The sequence below is a fragment of the Branchiostoma floridae genome, chromosome 2 (genome assembly GCF_000003815.2).
Source record: "Branchiostoma floridae strain S238N-H82 chromosome 2, Bfl_VNyyK, whole genome shotgun sequence".
In the NCBI taxonomy this organism is placed as follows: domain Eukaryota; kingdom Metazoa; phylum Chordata; class Leptocardii; order Amphioxiformes; family Branchiostomatidae; genus Branchiostoma; species Branchiostoma floridae.
The window spans coordinates 12,371,681-12,390,419 of NC_049980.1; the positions used below are offsets into that span (position 1 = coordinate 12,371,681).

At 41.4% G+C, this 18,739-nt stretch overlaps 2 protein-coding genes across 2 annotated transcripts; both read left to right on the plus strand.

Moving 5' to 3' along the window:
- The first annotated feature begins 829 nt into the window (after positions 1-829).
- On the plus strand, positions 830-4,838 carry LOC118410247. The gene is made up of 2 exons (XM_035811809.1): positions 830-1,242; positions 4,589-4,838. Exons 1-2 carry the CDS (start codon positions 1,092-1,094, stop codon positions 4,741-4,743), a joined length of 306 nt encoding a protein of 101 aa, XP_035667702.1. The 5' UTR covers positions 830-1,091; the 3' UTR covers positions 4,744-4,838.
- A 3,302-nt stretch (positions 4,839-8,140) lies between these two features.
- On the plus strand, positions 8,141-12,556 carry LOC118410249 (thiopurine S-methyltransferase-like). Its single transcript, XM_035811810.1, has 7 exons — positions 8,141-8,284; positions 8,443-8,572; positions 8,902-8,954; positions 9,240-9,314; positions 10,673-10,758; positions 10,956-11,000; positions 11,834-12,556. The coding sequence occupies exons 1-7, from the start codon at positions 8,217-8,219 to the stop codon at positions 11,950-11,952; spliced, it is 576 nt and encodes a 191-aa protein (XP_035667703.1). The 5' UTR covers positions 8,141-8,216; the 3' UTR covers positions 11,953-12,556.
- The last annotated feature ends 6,183 nt before the right edge of the window (positions 12,557-18,739 follow it).

Below are 18,739 nucleotides of genomic sequence, written 5' to 3' on the forward strand. Positions count from 1 at the left end.
GTCATGCCTTAAATTGATGTGTTAAGTAGCCGATCTGTACTAAATGTGAGATGCAGTGTTTGCCCAAAACGAAGTATGTACATGATATAAAAACCAGACATTCGCCTGCAGTATCAAGAGAAGTCACCAGGGGATCATTTTCTTCCATTCGAGAATACCTAGCCATTTCATGACAATATGTCTATAGTTTCCTGAATTATGCTGTTCAACCACAAACCAACAAATAAACATATAAGTGCTACCAAAAACATAGCCTTCTTGGCAAAGGATCGAGATGTCTTCGATAGCCCGCCCACTCGAAGTCCGCCCCATTCCCTGGCCTGCTATAGATTCCCAGTACGGACGAGGTGTCCACTGTAACGTATGTGTCATTTTACTCAGACATGTTACTCTAATGTTGGAGTCCCGAGGCCATATCAAACGCTATTTAAGCTTTCTCTGTGTGCATTAAATCCTACTTTGTCAGTATTTGGCACACTTTTCGACTCTTCTTCTTCACAACTAGCACAAAGATTTAACTGACCCCTTCTGGATTACAATAGACATGGCTTAAGAGACTAACGTCAGCGAATGAATAGGTTCTTGTGGTAAATGACGTAAAGGTTCTGCATATGTTTCGCCCATCATTGTGTTACAGTGGGATGTTGTTCCACCTTAAAAACATGCAAATTTTCACGTGTTGTTTGTGATCTACAGGAAGCAAAGGGCGGGGAGCCTGAAATTAACCTTAGTCATCAAACTCGGGTCATTAACTTGACCCAGTGTCATGACTATGACGCAAAAAGGCTCAATCGAAATAAAAGCTTGCATCCAGAATCTTGCGTAATTGCGTAGATGTTGATTGACGCCCCAAAATACCGGCTTAAAACTTGTCGTCATCATATACCACACCCGGCCTACAAGGTGTCAGGAGGCGTGCCCACTGGTATATAGGGCGAGCAAGTCCGACAACTCCGGTAACACTCTCACTAGAGGGCACAATAGGAGCCGGCTGCAAATTCAGGTCGTCCACGGCACCAGATACTCGGTAGCTAGGTCATCATTTCGATCCAACATTGACTGAAGAAATCTTCACACTACTTCAGACCAGTATGCCGGTGTTTGAGAAGGAGACGGGTGCCCTGGCGGTAACTGACGGGGCAGTCCTGACTGTCGGCGGCATCGAGTCAAAACAGACGCCGAAGGATGTGCTCGCCGGGTCCGACAAACGCATGAAACAGTCTGCAGGCGACACCGGGGCAGGTAACGTGGTCTTTTATACTGATCATCTTAAGCTTTATGATACATCTTCACCGAATTCTATTAAGTTATTAAGAGATAATGACGATAACTGTGACAAAGGTAAGAGCAAAACCTGCCATGGGTCACGAAGAAAACACTATAATTGATGGCCGACCTTTCGAATTAAACTGTTGCTGATTATACCGGTGAAGCGGGTTTGCGTTATGTAGTGTGTATAACTGATATAGCCTAGGTTAGGTCTTACATAAAATGTCGCAGCCGGCAAAACTTGCCGCAGATTTCGACTGTAATGATCAGAATTGTGACACAGTAATTATTTTTGTGAAACAATGCGGCTGTCAATCTACATTAACCAGACCAGTGCACTGTAGCAAAATTAACCAAACTCAAACCCTCCAGGCTTTGGTCTGTACACTTCCAAATTAAATTACATAAAAGGGCATTTTTTTCTGCAGCTGGTCTAGATTCTGTCGCCCCTAGTCGTGTCCATCTCTTCCCGAAACATATGGATTTTTTTTCAAAGTTCCTTTGTGTAATCTTACAGTTTGATCAATATAGGTTTGTTGTTTTTACACGCAGGTCCTATACATTCTTGGCTTGATGGAAACCTGAATCACATGCACATTCCTTTTTCAGAAAAAAAAACCCTCAGCTCTTTTTTCTTGTGTCTTGCCTCAGCATCATGCGTGCAAGGATCCGCTCCTTCCATAACTTTCAAATTTTCCGATATAAAATCAAACTAGCTGATAGTAAACTATCCCAGAAATGTTGGGACCGATCGTTACATATATGTGTTGGGTGAGGCGGTGGTGAATTGCTATGCGGGTCAGTCTGCACGGTATATCATATAACACAGATTTCCAAGCACATGAATGACATGCACGCACGACACCCCCCATCTGAAGTATGTATGTCTTTCTTGATGTGTCACCGTTCATAATCGTTAGTGGTGAAACATATACTCCGAAAGTTATCAATGGAAAAAGTTTGTGTCTGACACCTATTCGTGATGACAAGGACTGTAAAAATGTTGCCTTTTGTCCCACATTTTTACCGCATTGCCGTCTGTGCGCATGTATTACCAATAATAGCTAGGATAACAATGGAGCAAAGACTCGTCTTAGGTGAGCTTCAGAGCTCGAGTCATTATTTGCTGTATTAGTTTGAGAAACTTTCATGTAACCAAGACTCTGGAAAACCTTGCACAGCATAGATAGGTTGTGATGAATTCTTTGAAACGAAAACTTTAAAGGGAAAAATACCTCCCAAGTTCACGTTTGTGTGCTTCTCGGCGACAAAACAGCTAGGTCTAGATGTGATAAAGAACAGCACCTGAATCCTCCGCAGGAGACTTGCAGATTTATTCCTCGCCGCTGTAGCAACCTTGGAGACATATTTCTTACCTCTCTTGGGGCGTGAGCTTTGCCTCTTGTGTTTGAAAACAAAGCAAAGGCATCTGCGAAACGTACTTGGGCGAGACCCAAGCAAAGCTTTTAAAAGGATTCCTTCACTCTCATCAGGAGTTATCGAGTTACATTTAAGTCAAAACCACACCTGATGATATGTCGTCTGTCTGTTATTGATAGTGTTTCATCCTCCGTCCTTTTGAACATCCTTTCCATTAAATGATGGCTTCAGGTCGTCTCTCCCTCTCAGCAGGCTTTGCTACCGGAACCGTAGACCCTCCCACTAGTACCGTGGATAAGCCGTTACTTAATACAGGCGCCGCTGGGCTCAATGGTAGCATTTGATATAAAGCAGGGACAAGGTGTGTCTTCAGGCACCTTTTCTTTCATAAACTCCAAATTCATCATTATTCTATAATCAATGCAGTAAGTCAAATTCAAGTTTCCAAAATCATATCCAGCTGCGTAAGGTTTTGCTATTTGGCGTATTTTATGACCTGGCTGGATGTCTAACCTACATCGGTGTAATGCAGTAAGTCATCTTTAGGCATATCAAAGCCCAGGTTAGCTTAGTTTCTTTGCGGGGTCTAGCTAAGCACTGCTTGATAGATTAATACGGGTTAATGACTGGGGACGTACTACAGACTTACATCAAGGGATCCATATCATCCAGAAAGTTGCACAATGTTCAGGTCCTATTGTTTAATATGGTAATAACTACCCTAAGACAATGATATGCTCTATACAATGAAAACACACAAACACACAAATAGCCCGTCATGTTCTAGCAGAACGCCGACTTTAGACTAAGTAAATGTTATGCCTAAAGGTTATATGATCGTTATGCAACATATATTCGCGTACTGTCCCCGTTGCGTAATCTTGCCCAGGAAGTGTCTATGTTATATAGATTACAAGGAGGCTCGGGGCAGGTAGCCAAAAAACAAAACAAAACTTGACAACCGAATTTTGTTGCGCCAGACATTCGCCACTCTATTACCATAGTAAAACATCAAACAAAATTTGGATTGATCTTACTATTAGGATGGCAAAGGCAAGGAACGTTAAAGTGATGTTGATTTGTAAGAGAGAATTTATAATCTCAGAGAGTGTAACCGTGTAGGAAAATTGAAATGGAAAAAGGCTGGGGATTTGTGGAGTGGCCTTTTAAACGGTTAGGCAAGGAATATGGAATTGTCGAATGGAGAAATGACGGTCTCATACATTTCATGACAGAAAAAAAGGAATGTGTTTGATAACAGTTTGAGGGACAGTGTGCTTTTGAAGTTTCCTTATCTCGTTGCCTGTAACGTTACTTCCTGTACGGGGTGTCGGTTCCACATCTGGAAAAAGTCAGTGCCGGTGTCAATGTCACGCCACCCGCCGAACCTGACCTTCCCACGTGGTTCCCCACGGCACACACATCCCAGGGCGGGGACATGACGTCTTCCAGGTGGCTCCCCTGCCAGGCCACTCAAGAAGCGAGTCTTATTTGTTGATAGATGGTATTTTCTGGGATACAAATGCACCCGACTTTTCGCTAAGTTCATTTGTCTTTTCGACAATAATGATCCTTTTCTAAACCCAAGTACCCCCCACACGGACCAGCTTCTAATGTACTGTGCCGTACATGATTTTGCCAGCATAGCCGACTTCCGTCACACTTTCTCCCTAAGGGTAACGCTAACTCATTCGCTACAATCCTCAACTTGCAATTTGGTGTTAACGTATGGTAAATTTAAATTTGACAAAACAAACTTCACGCATAACGATTCATTCTCTGAGGAATCATAATATCCGCTTCTGGAATGGAATGTGTCACCGCGATTTTTACAGTTTTCTATAGGTAGCAAAATCTTCAGCAACTACAAACGTTTCACGGAGTTATGAGATTTTCATTCTGTCATTGCTAACGTTTTCTTTTGTTATCTCATCCTTAGACAAGTCCAGAATGGTCAAGATGGTGAACCAAGACTTGGAGGAGGTGGAAAGCCGCACCATGACGCTGGAGGACTGGCACAATAAATGGCGCAGGGGCAAGACCAAGTTTCACATGCCCAAGGTCCACCCGTACGTAAGACTAGAAAACCATTAACTAAGCTATTGACTAAAAAAACATCTTACGCAACTTGCTTGGGTGTCCCATCAATAAGGCCATGTTGATTTGGTTATATGGATGACATCCGCGCCGCATCAATCTTCGGCTGTTTAAAAAAAAGAGTTTCAACCACACTGTAAATCATACAAAGCAGCTTCAAAACATATGCAACAAAACAAATATCGGAAAGCGTTCACTAATGTCATAGAATATTTCAAGGTCAAAGAAGATGAGAAAGAACAAAAAAGAAGAATCTATTGTTCGGTATACCATAGTCTTTGTGTTAACTCATATGTTCAACCTTCTAGACCGCTTGGATTTCATAATAGATAACTTTTTTTTGGTCAAACTTTTTTTTATTCGCACGCTCGCATGCTCTTTTGAGTTCCCAGAGGATGTCATCCATTTAATATTTAATCAAATCAACATGGTCTAATACCCTTCGTCGTACAATAGCAACCACAGTGTCGCTATTGTGGTGCCAATGTCGTACAGAATTTAGCTTTAGCTGTTTCGGAAAGGTCTAATAAAATCTTAGATCCTTATCGGCAGTTGGTTCTGTCACAATAGTACGATGAACGCGCCGTACTAGTAAGTTTCTAACAGACGATGGATAGCAGGGAGGTCGTTCTTTTTCTCGGTTCGTGTCCACTTCCGTGAGGAATAAGAAAATAGTCCAGCACGACGCATTTCATCTCGGACGACTTGAAGTCTGGACTAAAAAGCAGAATTAATATTATAGAAGCATACACTGTTAATTTTTTTCTATATTTTATTTCCTATAAATGACTTGGATGAAAAAAATCTAGGGAATCCTTATCATTACCTGTCGTTGAAACTTCTCAATTATTACAGAACAGACATTTGTAGCATACACATATATCTAGGTCTTCGTCACTTCATTGTCCTCTTTTAAGACGATAAGGTCTTGTCTTGTGTTTTGAGCTGAGTTTGGCCATTGTTCACTTACTGGTGTGCACTGACACATATCGAAACACGTGCTCACATAAGCACGTGGGTATATCAGCCCCAGTCCGCAGTACATCTTACGTTACTGCGCAAAATTATGATTGAGCAGTTCACTTTCTGGGTCTAGATATGGCAGGCAAATTATTTTAATTGTTACTCCACAGAAGTCATAGTCGACTTGAATTCGCGACTACTTATCTATGTTTAGTGGTGTCACCATTCAATCCCTTTACACATAAGTCCCAACGGGAGCAGACCCAGGTCAAGGCGATATTACGTTCCGGTAGCAAACCCCCTTCATGAGACAGCCGACCCTGACATCGCCCTAGTTTTCTGGCGGTTATCTGAGGTCGAGGTCCGAGCGTTCCTGTTCTGAACAATGGCCTACTATTGTCTGCCAGGTTGTCAACAGTATTTACGACCGGCCTTCTCCATGTGGGAGAGTTGTGTTTTGCTATGTTGATGATAGCCGTGTCTTAGCGACGACAGGGCCCAGTGTGTTTTTATCTTTTATAAGCCCCTTTGTCCAAAATTGAACAGCGACTAGTCGCTAATATCATCGTTCGGTACTGCATACGATGTACTGATGAGTTTGAATTATATGGGAATCTTTTTCAGGGCTATTTAGTCCTAATACCCCTCCCCCCAGCAAAAACATAACGCACACCCCCAGTGAGTGCTGAGTGACCAATCGCAGCACGAATCCGACCTTGCTGTTACCTTGTAATGCGGCGAAGGACATGCGGTGAAAGTAGGGCAAAGGCGTTCTTGAGTAATCCCTGAAATAAACACATGCCTTGTGGTCGCACACTTCAAGATCTTAGAACAGCTGCGTTCATCAATCACTGATAGTGAAGGAGTTACATTTGTCGATGAACTTTATCAAACCTTAACGTTTCCCTCAGCATCGTCCAATTGGCATCCCCATTGACAATGCCAGCTATGCCCAATCCCTTTATCTCTGCCCCACATTTCCTATAGTCAGACTGCTGCCCGAGATCTCTGGCTGGGATCTGACCTTCATTTTCCCATGGAAAAATGCGTAACTCAGTCGCCTCCTGTGAGGTTTAGTGTAACGAGAAGTGTTATAGAAACGAAGCGGCGATGTCTTAGCGAGCAGAACTGGGTCAGAAAAGGAGATTCACATCTGTGAAACAAGGAAGTGAGCGGTGGGACTCGGTGGGGAGTAACACTGTTTACTCAATTAAAGGAAACTTATGGTAGCAACCTGTCTAGTTCGTGAGATTTATATACTTCTCCTGTCAGATGTAGATAGACAAAATTTCCAAGTTTCTACTTATCATAACGTAACAGACAGGTCGGCTGCTTTGGGGAACGGGGAGCTTGAGAAATGTTACGATTTGGCACAAATTATGCAAGTCAGTAATACATTCTCAATTTGATGAGGAAATGCAAAATGACCTTGTGTAACTTGTATAATTGGGTCAAGAAGATGATAAAATGATTCAACTTATGAAAATAAGTACCTTTATCAATGAGAAAGATAATTATAATGCGTCAATCGTAAAAAAAGTTCACGTCATGTGGTGGCGAAGGTATGAGGTCGTGGAACGCTATTTTCAACTGCTTTTGCACATGCACCAACATCAATAATCATTATTCATATCACACATAGAGTCCATTCCAAGACACCATGAGGGTTTTTAGGCGATATTTATAATCAGTCTGAATTATTTTGAATAAAAGAATATCTGAGCCACAATAATTAAATTATTTTCAAAAAATTGACTGAGAAAACACTCATTTATTTGAATTTCTTTGAATATTTTAGAAACATTTTGAAAGTAACTGTACAAAAATATCTTCATTTAGAATAATTGTGAAACCTCTCTGTGATTATTTCACATTTACAAATATTTACAAAAAATGGTAAACCTGGCCAAATGGTAAAATTAGTTTATTGCCCCCATAAAAGTAAGCCCTATTGTTGCATCTGTATATTTTTAGATTTCATTGCTGGGCACTGGTGGATCCTTTGTGGTGGGCCATTGTTGCATGGCACCCAACCATACTTTGCAAGGATGTGTGAATTGCTATCTTCCCAGCCCACCGAACCATTTACAAAAAATGGTAGAAAATGGTAGAAAATGGTAAATAATGGTAGAATGCTGTTATCATTATTTAGAAACCATTAGAAGTATCCAATTCCACACCATGAATATTTCCAAAGTTTTACAGGACCAGGGAAATATTTATAAAGTTGAAACAGTGTTAAAAATATTTCTGAAGTATCAAATGTCCTAGACATATAATTACAAAACTTAAGAATCAATTCTAAACAATGGCAACAAACATCCGCATGGTGTCTTGGAATGGACTCTATTCATTATTTCAATGGCAAGAACCACTATTCGTCTTCTATCTCAACACAGGTAAAAACGCAGTTAGTATTCTATTCGCACATCACAGTACTACAATGATCAGTAAGGTGTCGCTTCTGTCCCACACCCAACAGGAGTCTGCAGAAGTTCTATGACAGGATGCTGCAGGGAGATGGAGGGAGGCGAGTCTTTGTACCGATGTGCGGAAAGACTCTGGATCTGAAATGGTATGTTTTTTTCATCATTCAAAAACTCAGGTTGCAGGAACGTTGCATTTGAAAAAAAAAAAACATGGAAAATTGTCAGTCGTTAGATTCACGCCAGACAGTACTGTATATTTGTCACTTGTTACCGATGATTCCACTTTCTTTTCATCTACATGAAGGCTTTCAGACCAGGGACATGGTGTTGTTGGAAATGAAGTCGTAGAGATGGCGTGCCGTCAGTTCTTCGATGACCATAACCTGCAGTACACTACACAGAGGATAGAGGGCATGGATGGAACAGTTTTCAAGGTGCAAATGTACCAACGTTTTTGTAGAATAATTCATTTGATAGATATAAAGCAGCAAAAATATGTCTTTAACAGATATGCTTTTAGATACAGGGATATAAAAGAAAGACAACAATTTGATAATGAAACCCATAATTCCTAGTACATTGGAAGAATCATAATTCCTTGAGGAACCAGCTTGTATTGAGACGAAGATGATGGACCCAAGTAGTTATCGATGCGCTCTTTAAATGCACAGAAATATCACATATACACAATAATATGCTAACTAGTTTCGTTATGTGTGTATGTGTCTGCATTTTAAACTCCATAATGTTTATTTTGTTTTAGGCTACTGACATTGACCTGCAACTCTTCAACTGTGATTTCTACAAATTAACCAGGTTAGTTAAAATCTAAATCCAGCATCTTGAAGGGGCTATTTCCGGTTTTAATAGTGATGCACTTCTTGTGCAGTTTCCTCACCCTGCGGTAGGAGGCGCTGTGAAACAGCGTCCTGTTGACTGGACATCATTTCGGAAAAACGCTACTTGATGATATATGTCCGTTGTATGGACGTATCGGTTTTATGTACGCAAGCCATTGCGAAGTTACATGCACAAATAGCCCAGAAACTATACCAAAGGCCCGTCTTTCACTATCATTTCGCTTCTTCGTTGCCTTTTCAGTGACGTCATCGGAACGTTTGACTGTATCTGGGACCGGGGAGCCATGGCAGCAGCCAATCCGGAGGACAGAGAAAAGTAAGGTTACACAAGTGTGGAACCTATGTTATATAGTTAAAACCAATTTAATTGATAATTGTCCAATTATCATAGATAAAACATTACTTTTTTATGTTATCAAAACAAACGTCATGAAAGATCTGGAAATGTTTTAGTAAGCTTGTAAATATGACGATATAAAAAGGACAGGCATACTTTATCAGATGAACAGTACCCCAAAGAGTAGCATTTGCTTGCATATGCCTTTGAAGCGGTGGGGGAAATACCTTTCCTGTAAACAAAGTACACAAGTGTCATGCTATCATCATACATCACTACAACTTATGATTGCATGTGATCTCAGCTTCCATGCACTTGTACCGTGATCATTCAATCACCATTCTCACTTAACTTAAACAGGAAAAGGAAAGAAAATCAATCAATACATTGCACACAAAATACATATTGTACATGGGCGGTCTTACTTTATGTGTCAACATAAAAGAATAGTGTCTCTGGTATGCTGTTTAGTGTTTCGAACGCCATCAAAAACCCTCGCCACTTATATACTAACGACAGCTAGGAGAGACAAACGCTTGTTCGGTCACTTCCCTAAGAGTGGAGGGCGACCTAGCTGGCGCCAAATCCCTCGCTAGAGCAGAACACTGAGAGGTAATCCGGCATCAAACGGGCAAGGCGTTAGGCTGGGAAGCATTAACGCAATCAGTTGGCTCCTCGCCTTGGAGAATAAAGACGGTATAAAGCACGACCGTTTGTTCCCGCCATGAAGCTTAAGTCTGGGGCAGGACGGATGTCAAAGATTACCCATGCGTCATCCGACATGGGCGGTAATGCAGAGTGCTCTTACCTCTTCAAATCCGACACAGCAACTAGGAAGTCAATCGGATCATGCGTCTCTTTCCCCCTCTTGAACGGTGCCTTTGTATTCTTTATGGCTGTCACCGTCGGTGTGAATGTTGACATTACAAGTTGTGATCGCTTCCTTCTCATCTATCCACACGCAATGACCATTAAAGCATTTTGGAGTTTGTAACTCTCGTTCAACACATTCAAAGCAAATTGCTTACCACGAATTTTCGGTCGCACATCCGTCGACCCTCTACAGGAGTGGTGATTCGGTTACTCTGAGAAAATTCGAGGTAAGCAATTTGCTTGTGCTGAACGAAAGTTACAAACTCCAAAATGAATTGTACCAAGACAGATGAGCTTTCATACTAAGTTTAGAAAAGCAGTTTTAAAATCCTAGATATATTGTTCAGTTACCTACTTAATACAGTATCTTGCCTAGTTACTTACTCATTATTAACATTCAACACTACACATTGATAACAAGCATTTTCTTATTATTTCTAATCTTGTGTTGTCCGTCCCTGCAGGTACGCCCAAGTCATTGTGCCTCTGCTGAAGCCCACAGGTGCCTACCTGTTGGATCTGTTTGAGCTGGAGAACACGGTGTTCGCAGGTGGGCTCAGTGGGAGGGTTGGATAGTGTGACCTTATGGCAATTTTAGATCTTGTATTAGATTTTTTTTTTTGATTTCGTCTTCACAGTGCGTTACGTTAACCACATGTGCACATACATAAGAGAAGCATATATCGTAGACATTTACTCATTTCAGTACTTGAAAGTCAGTAACATATCAATGTTCTTCCTCTTCAGGTCCCCCACACGGTATCACTGATGCGAGGGTGGATGAACTGTTTGGTGAGGATTGAATTCTTATCATTAGCAACTTTATCAATTTTGTTTCAGTCAAAGGAATCTTCATGAAATAGAACTTCCAGTCCATCTAATACTTCCTCTCGTGTATCTATCAACTTCTTTATTACATGTACAAAGATTGTTACAAAGCAGTTGAGATGCCCTCACTTGGGCGTGAGTACTTTTGTAAAGAATCACGGCATACTTACGATTGCCGTGTGATCACCAACTTCCAAAAGATAGCCTTGAATGTGTTGTAAATAATGTAGCTGTGTTGATATTGATAAGAATAAGAAAGTCTGTTCTGTCACAACATGCTTGAAAATCCTGCAACGTCAAAAATCCTATGACGTCGACGACATACGGCCAATGTGACCGCGCCGTTACTGCCATCAGAACGTTGAAGAGTATCAATGTATGTGCCCTTTCACACATATGTTCAAGTCCCATAGGAGTTGCACAATGGCAGTTTTTAATGACAGGTTGTTTCCTGGGAAAAATCTGTATTTCACTTTGACCCATCGTTGTACAGATTGGTGTCTAAACGAGAAAAAACTACTTCATCGGCCTCAAAGTTTACCTTGGGGCGCGGTCACATACATGCAGGTCGTACGATGGTCGTACGATCGCTAACTTCAGGCAATTTGGAGGAAAAGAAATGTACGTCTCCTGCAAAGTTCAACTGCCTGCACACAAAATGCTGTTTTGGATCCACGTCGGTGGTTTGTTCTGTTACGGCCTGCTTGAAAATCCTATATCATCAAAATCGTACGACAATCGCACGACCTATGTGACCGCGCCCAAAGCCAAAAATGATACAGAAATGTATTATACAGCGTCCAAGTGCAACATAGAGGTGCTGATGAGAGCCGACCGCCTGGGGGACTGGCAGAGGTCCTGGGGACTGGAGTCCTTCTGGGAGGTGGTGCGGCTTCTCACACCCAAACAGACGTGAAGAACGAGTGATGCCGGAGGGCAGGGGGTGCCTCCCGTGGGGTGGGGAGGTCGGGAGGTAAACGGGAGTAACGTAAACATCTCACTTGCTGACAACATGGTAGATGAAACCTTCCAAATAAAGTAACAAGTGTCATGAAAAGAAACTAACAGTTTTAGTTTCATTACAAGGCAAAATTGGATAATTCTAGTTTTATATAAAGATAAAAGTGTATAATTTTAGTTTCTTATTAGAGTAAACCTGTCTTGGGTTATAGTAGATGTGTAATCATATAGTCATATTAAGAGTACGTATTACGACAGTTTGATATTTGTATATGTTATTCTACTCTACTAACTGTAAACGACCTTTGGTGATTTATGTGATCATTATAGCAGCACAGAATTCAGCAATATTATGTTGGTGAAAACTACAGTTTGTATAAGTGAACGTACAATGTACTACTGTATACAGTGTGGCACCATGTCTTTGAGTGATATGTTTGTATCTTACTATTCGCTCGACATTTTTTGTTACCTGCCATACATAACGGTATATCAACGATTCATCATGTACAGGGCTGTATTGAAAACGTGATTTTCAGTATTTCCAAACTTGTACGGAGACTTGCTTTTATACGAACAAATGTGAAAAAGTAGTTTGTTTTTACTGAATAAATATAATAACCTCGTATAGCATGTCATTCCTTTCTGCTTGTAAAAAAAAAATGCTCAATTTTAGACAGCATGTGTGGTCAAGTTCGGGTAAATGCCATGATGAATGAAGTGTGCTACAATGTGAATTATGTAGGGAGACTGGATCATCTATTTATACGTCTGTGAGGAAGGGGCAGCGGTAAGGATGTAGTCTTTCACCTAAAGGAGTTCTTTGTTTGTTTGTGTAAGGAGGAGTTACTAAGCAGAAGCATTGCACAATATCTATAAGTTCGAAAAATTAGAAACAAAGCTTCTGTTGTGCTTGTATGTACCATTCTGTGACATATCAAATTCTTCAACAAGGAAGAAGACATTTTCACTCGAAAAGGAAACGCAAGATTCCCCGAGCACGTAAATGATAGGAGTGATTTCGATCTGGAGTCAAGCGTGTTGAAAGAGTGGCCGGTTAATGCCACAACCTGTCAATAACCCTGCCACAGGGTCCTCTGACATCCCGGCAAGGTCCATTGGCTCTCCGCAGGGCCCGATGAAGCCGCACCAGGGTCCATTGATTCCCGTTAGGCCGCCACGGTTAATCCGTACCCTAAAGACAAATGAGCCGGTAGATAGTGTCCAAGGGTTAACTGTATCGGACATCCTATGACTGTTCCGGGGCTGGAAGAACGCCCCATCAGTGTCAAGGCTCACAACCCAAATCTTCTCATTGATTTCTTGGCGCGTTAGCGGCTGCAGATCTGGTCTAAAACAGGTTTCTTTCTTGTAAGAACTGGACATGTTTTTTCGCAGGAAACAGTCGAATATCTCATTGCTTCTCCATATGTTTGAAAATTGTTTATCTTGAAAATTGGATGCGTACTGTTTCTGCTAAGAAACAGCGTCCCACAAAGACTTTTGGCACAGCATCAGATGCCCGTTAGAGGTTGATACAAAAATGTCAATTGCTTGTACCTGGTATGTTATCGTAGATATGTTGACGGAGAAGGCATTTGCCGTAAAACTGTGTTTCCTGGTAACAATACATGACAGCATTAAGCCGAAATCAGTGCACTTGTTGCTATGAAAGACTAGTGTATAATAACATCGGAGAGAAGTGGAATGCGACGCTGAAAGTCAAGGAGTAACGTTGACAGAAATGCTCAAGTAAAGTTAAAGCTGTGCTAGCCCCCTTCACCTAACGTGTAGCACATGCACAACAAACCACAGTAAAAAAACACAGATCTTAGCTTCTTTCTCAATTACTCACGGACCATGCCAACAAGACAAGAAAGTCCACGCCTGATTTATTTGACAAACAACCCTCCACTACCAGAATGGAGTTTGGGATTTGTATGATAAAACCGCGGATTACCATCTAAGCACAGGAGGACGGTTCTAGTCTAACAATTTCCAACATTCCCTTAGAAACCAATCTCGTTGAAGTGCCTTCCAAACGTCTTCAAAGACTCGCCAAGGTCAGTTTGAATGTTATGGCCGGGCTTCTTTATCGAGACGATTACAATTTGGGCAGATCCGATTGCTTTCAATACCTGTAGAGGTCATATCGGAACACTGAGTGGGGGTGGAATGACCGACAGAAATGGCGCTAATGGTTTAAATGGGCTTTTAGATTGTGGATATACGATAACGGTTATCGGAACTTATTTTTCGACTTTTATTTTACAAGAAGTGTACGTTTTCACGAATGGTCCTTTTCACAGGTTAAGTTGCAATCTTTGGAATAAATTCAGAACTATTTTTTCGCATTTCATCTCCAGGAAAGTTTTCTATATGACTATCGAGTCCTGGCACTTATTGCTTCGCTCAAGAAGAAAGCTCAAGAAGAAACTACAACGTTCTTTCCTGGCCGTACCGGCTATCTCCCGTGGTTACAAAGCAATAGGCCATGTAACTGAGTGTTGTCCATGTGATCATCATGGATATAGCTTTATTACAGGAGAGGAGATCGTTAATTTAGCTACTGCGAAGAAAAGCTCATGTCACTTTTTAGACCTTCATGTAAATGTAACAGATCTTACAATTATCTGCCGCAAGAGAACAAAAGGGCATGAACGTTTTGTGGTTTTTGATTCCACCCTCAAGCACGTTCCACCGAGCTACACTACATCCACGCATCCTATGGACTACAGAAGTGTTCTTATGGGATCAAATACTATCCCCATTTACGGAGTACTTATACGTTTGTGTTTTATGGTACTTTTACAAACCTACCCTTGACCATCCATTGACCTAATGAAAATAGAACCTTTCCCGGACTTGTGGTATAGACGAAGTGATCAAAGTTTATTGATTGTCAAGTTTTACATAGAAATGAACACCCTGTATTTGTCCCCATGACGAATGTAACGGCCGCAACAGGCATCGACCATTCGATAAAATAGATCGTATGTCATTCAAACGAGCGGTTATTCCATCGTATATTCTGTACATTCAAGTCAATATTTGTAATGCGTCTGATCATACGGGGTGTGATTGGTAGTATAACGTGTGCTGCAGCATAGGCACAAAGTACAAGTAAAAGACAGACGCCTTCATTTAACCAATCAATGCTCTGACAATCTTATCTTTCTCTGTAATGATCATATGAATCCTCATCTGGGCTTTAGGAGTTCCCATATGACGAGACACACATTGACCAGTTGCGAAACAAGAACGGAAGACTCCATATCATCGTGAGTTTTTGTAAATATCATGACAAAACATAACACAGCCATGTGCACGTCACACACTACATGCTCCACTCTCACGTACCACCTTCGGGTTTATGACGTCATCATTAACAACATCCATTTTCTGCTAGACTGTGAACTTTGGAACCGGGCCAACTCAGTCCGCAGGAACAAATGTGGAATCGGGCCGACTACGGACACACATCAACACAAACAAACATACAGACAGACAAACACAAAACAGTACCTTCGTAGGTGATAATCTTAACATAAAAAAACAAACAAAGATCATAACCTCCTTCATGAATTGCATCCTACCATCAATCATTACATTCATTGAATGAGCGAGTACCCGGTGGATGTGTTGCTGTCATCTGTTTAGTGCACTATTGGAAGCCAGCTAATGACTGGTTATGATGTTACGGTGCGTTACAATGTATGAAGCCTGTAGTCATCAGCTGAATACCAGAGGCTGCGTATAAAAGTATTATGCTCTTTTCGAAGACTCAACAGATAATTAGCCAAACTAGTTTTGATTATGTGGAGTTAACGTTGGGATTGTGTATATAAACATCTCAGCCCCAGTGAAGCATAAAGTCGTAAGGGTATTACAATGAAAGTCTTCCATGTACCTAAATGTGGATCTCTAGTTAATACAGTAGTCTCTCTCTAGCAGTCCAGTAAACGCAGAAAAAGAGAGGACAATAGTTCTAATGACATGCATACATTGTGGTGTGTTAGCCTCGAAAATACACAATTGATATGGTACGTCTTTTCTTCTTTGTTGTCTCTATGTGGCACCACAAGCACTGACTTTATCATCCACCTGGGTGGAACATTTATGCAGCTACCTGCTCCATACCTGCCGTCAGCCATCCGTCCCACGTTCTGCATGCCTACAGCTCATTTTCCTCTTCTATCCTCCTCTCACCAAAGTTGAGCAACGTATCAGACGATCGTATGCAGGCAGCACTCTCTCCACATCCCTAGGGACCGTTGTCATGGTAACCGTGAAATATGCCATCTACCTGGAGTCTATGTTGCCACGGTACGGGCTGTGATAACATGGCGGGGAAGTTGCCGGCATGGTATGAAATTAATATTATCGTGAGAGGTCATCCCTTAGGGTGCCTTGTTGTGGTTTTTCTTAAAGAGCAACTGGTCCATTACGTTTTGCACCAGAGGAGACTGGATGATACAGAAAGGACAAGATAAGGGTCTATCCTGACACACATTCTTCCTGTCTGTTAAAGACACCTTTCTACCAGGCGGCAATCGCTGAGCGACTGTACGGCGACCAAAGTTTGATTTGTGCGAGACTTGAATTCATGATTTTGAATATAATGCGAGATGTAAAAGTATGATGTGAAAGAAAACAAAATACTTAAAACTCAAAGAAAAAATGCTCTTTTTCTTTGATATCAGTTGAGCGGACTGTCGAATCTTTCGTCGCTCAGCGGCCACAGCCTCTAGCATAAAATTAATGGGACTTGTGAAGTGCAAATCGTAAATGTACACACTGAAGCTTTGATCTGTGACTTTTAACTACAACAGACTGGATTTTTTTATGGAATTTGTGTTCATTGTTTGGTGCCACACTTCAAGAAAAGGAAATCCACGTTTTTAAGTCTTAAGATATATAGAGTGAGAAATCTCCAAATTATCATCACAGAAATACGTACCCAACCCATCACTTACAAATTTGCTCATTTATTTTCTTCATGAATCTCAGATGTCGATTTAAACATTGTTTCTGTACAGACAGATAATTTCCAGTCCTTTTCCGTCTCTTACCTCTCCAATTAGTCCACTCTATGCTACGCGGACAATTTCCGGTATTGCTCAAATTTTAAACGATACGCTTTGACCAATCTAAGCCAATGTCTGAGGATTTAGTGACAAGATATTTTCTTCTTCTTGCTTCTTGATGGTCGCATCTCATGTTCCAAATAATCGTGCTAACTGGATCTGTAGTGTTGCCTTGGGCAGACTATATTTCAGTTATAAATAATTGATAATATTACAACTGCATCCTAAATCATGTCATTGTGAGCTGAAACCATTTTCCATCACCACACGGTAAAAAAGGGGAAATCAGATAGATCAGCAGTCTGAGACTCGCACCGGTACGCGAAAGAAGATATCCTCCTCTCGCCCTGACTCGTACTATAGAGGCAGCTCACTTAGCGCCGGTGTACTGTACCTGAAACCGTAACATCTAATCATAGCGGTTGGGTAGCCACGGAGGAATTGGCGGAGTAATGCTGATTATGGGCGCGGAATGAAATTTGTGCGCGGGTCACAAAGTGTCACCACATCGGGGAATTCCGACGAATGACAACGACGCCGGATGCTGAGGCAACGTCGCGATGGTTGCATTGCCGCGCTATCAGACCAGAGATACCGTCGTATGGTTCCGCCACTGGCAAATACAAAAAGATGGAAATATATGGGCACTTGAGTGGAGCGATAAGAAGCAGTTGAGCGATTTGTGGCGTGGATAAGTGTAGGGTAATCTGTGATGAAGAGGTGGCGGTTGTGCGGGCGATGTCCCCGGCGTGCGGGCAGGCGTGGAGAGCCGGGCTAACACAACATCACGCACCGGCTAATGGCGGTGTTGATACTGCGATTTATCTGATGGGAATACATCTATTTCCCCCTGCAAATGGACCCAAAATCGTTCATAGACGGCTACGTGCAAGAATTCATGTCTCGAGGCTTTGTTCTAGCTTTTAAAGTGGTTGATTTTTGGTTGCTTTTGTCGTGATTAACACTTTAGAGATCTTTGGACTTGATATGATGCAGAAGAGTTACAGAAGAATCGCACAAGAAATACCCTGCGAGATGATAAAGACTCTCGTGTATGAGAGAATCTCTATCTAAGATGCTGTAAAAAAGTGAAAAATCCAGCTGAAACAGAGAATCTGTCTACAGAGTGGAGTCTGACAAAGACGTACGCTGGAAAAAAAACTTGATTTGAAGAGTAGCTGTAACAAACTGACACATTTGAACGTCTAAAAATCAATTGAAAATAGGTTACAATACCAGTGAGTTCACAACACGACAAGTCTGATAGCAATAGCCAATCCATTGGTGGATTGGGATTATTTTACCGCTTGTATTTGAATAAAATCGATAAAAACAGCATTTTGTAGTTGGTATTTTCATATTCCCCATGGGTATTTTGTACGATATACATGTACTCCGATTGACTGACTGGTTGAGTACAGCTGAAGACAGGTTAAACTGTGCTGCCATATATTCCAGGCAGTATATAAAGAAGATACAGAAATGTCTGAATTTGCAAGCTGGATTTACCAAAATGGCATCTTAAGTGCTTTTGCTAAGTAGCCGGAGTTTCAATTTCTCGAGACAGAAAGCTATAGGAGACCTACTATAGCTGTAAGCAAAACATAGATTTACACTTCTGATAAGATCACTACAAGCTTCAAGATCTGATCTGAC

What these genes read in the sequence shown, in the direction of transcription:
- LOC118410247 (XM_035811809.1), top strand. Translation starts at nt 1,092, where the DNA reads ATGCCGGTGTTTGAGAAGGAGACGGGTGCCCTGGCGGTAACTGACGGG. An exon ending in TGCAGGCGACACCGGGGCAG is followed by an intron (nt 1,243 to 4,588) that starts GTAACGTGGTCT and finishes TCTCATCCTTAG; the next exon opens with ACAAGTCCAGAATGGTCAAG.
- LOC118410249 (XM_035811810.1), top strand. Translation starts at nt 8,217, where the DNA reads ATGCTGCAGGGAGATGGAGGGAGGCGAGTCTTTGTACCGATGTGCGGA. An exon ending in TGGATGGAACAGTTTTCAAG is followed by an intron (nt 8,573 to 8,901) that starts GTGCAAATGTAC and finishes ATTTTGTTTTAG; the next exon opens with GCTACTGACATTGACCTGCA. An exon ending in AATCCGGAGGACAGAGAAAA is followed by an intron (nt 9,315 to 10,672) that starts GTAAGGTTACAC and finishes CCGTCCCTGCAG; the next exon opens with GTACGCCCAAGTCATTGTGC.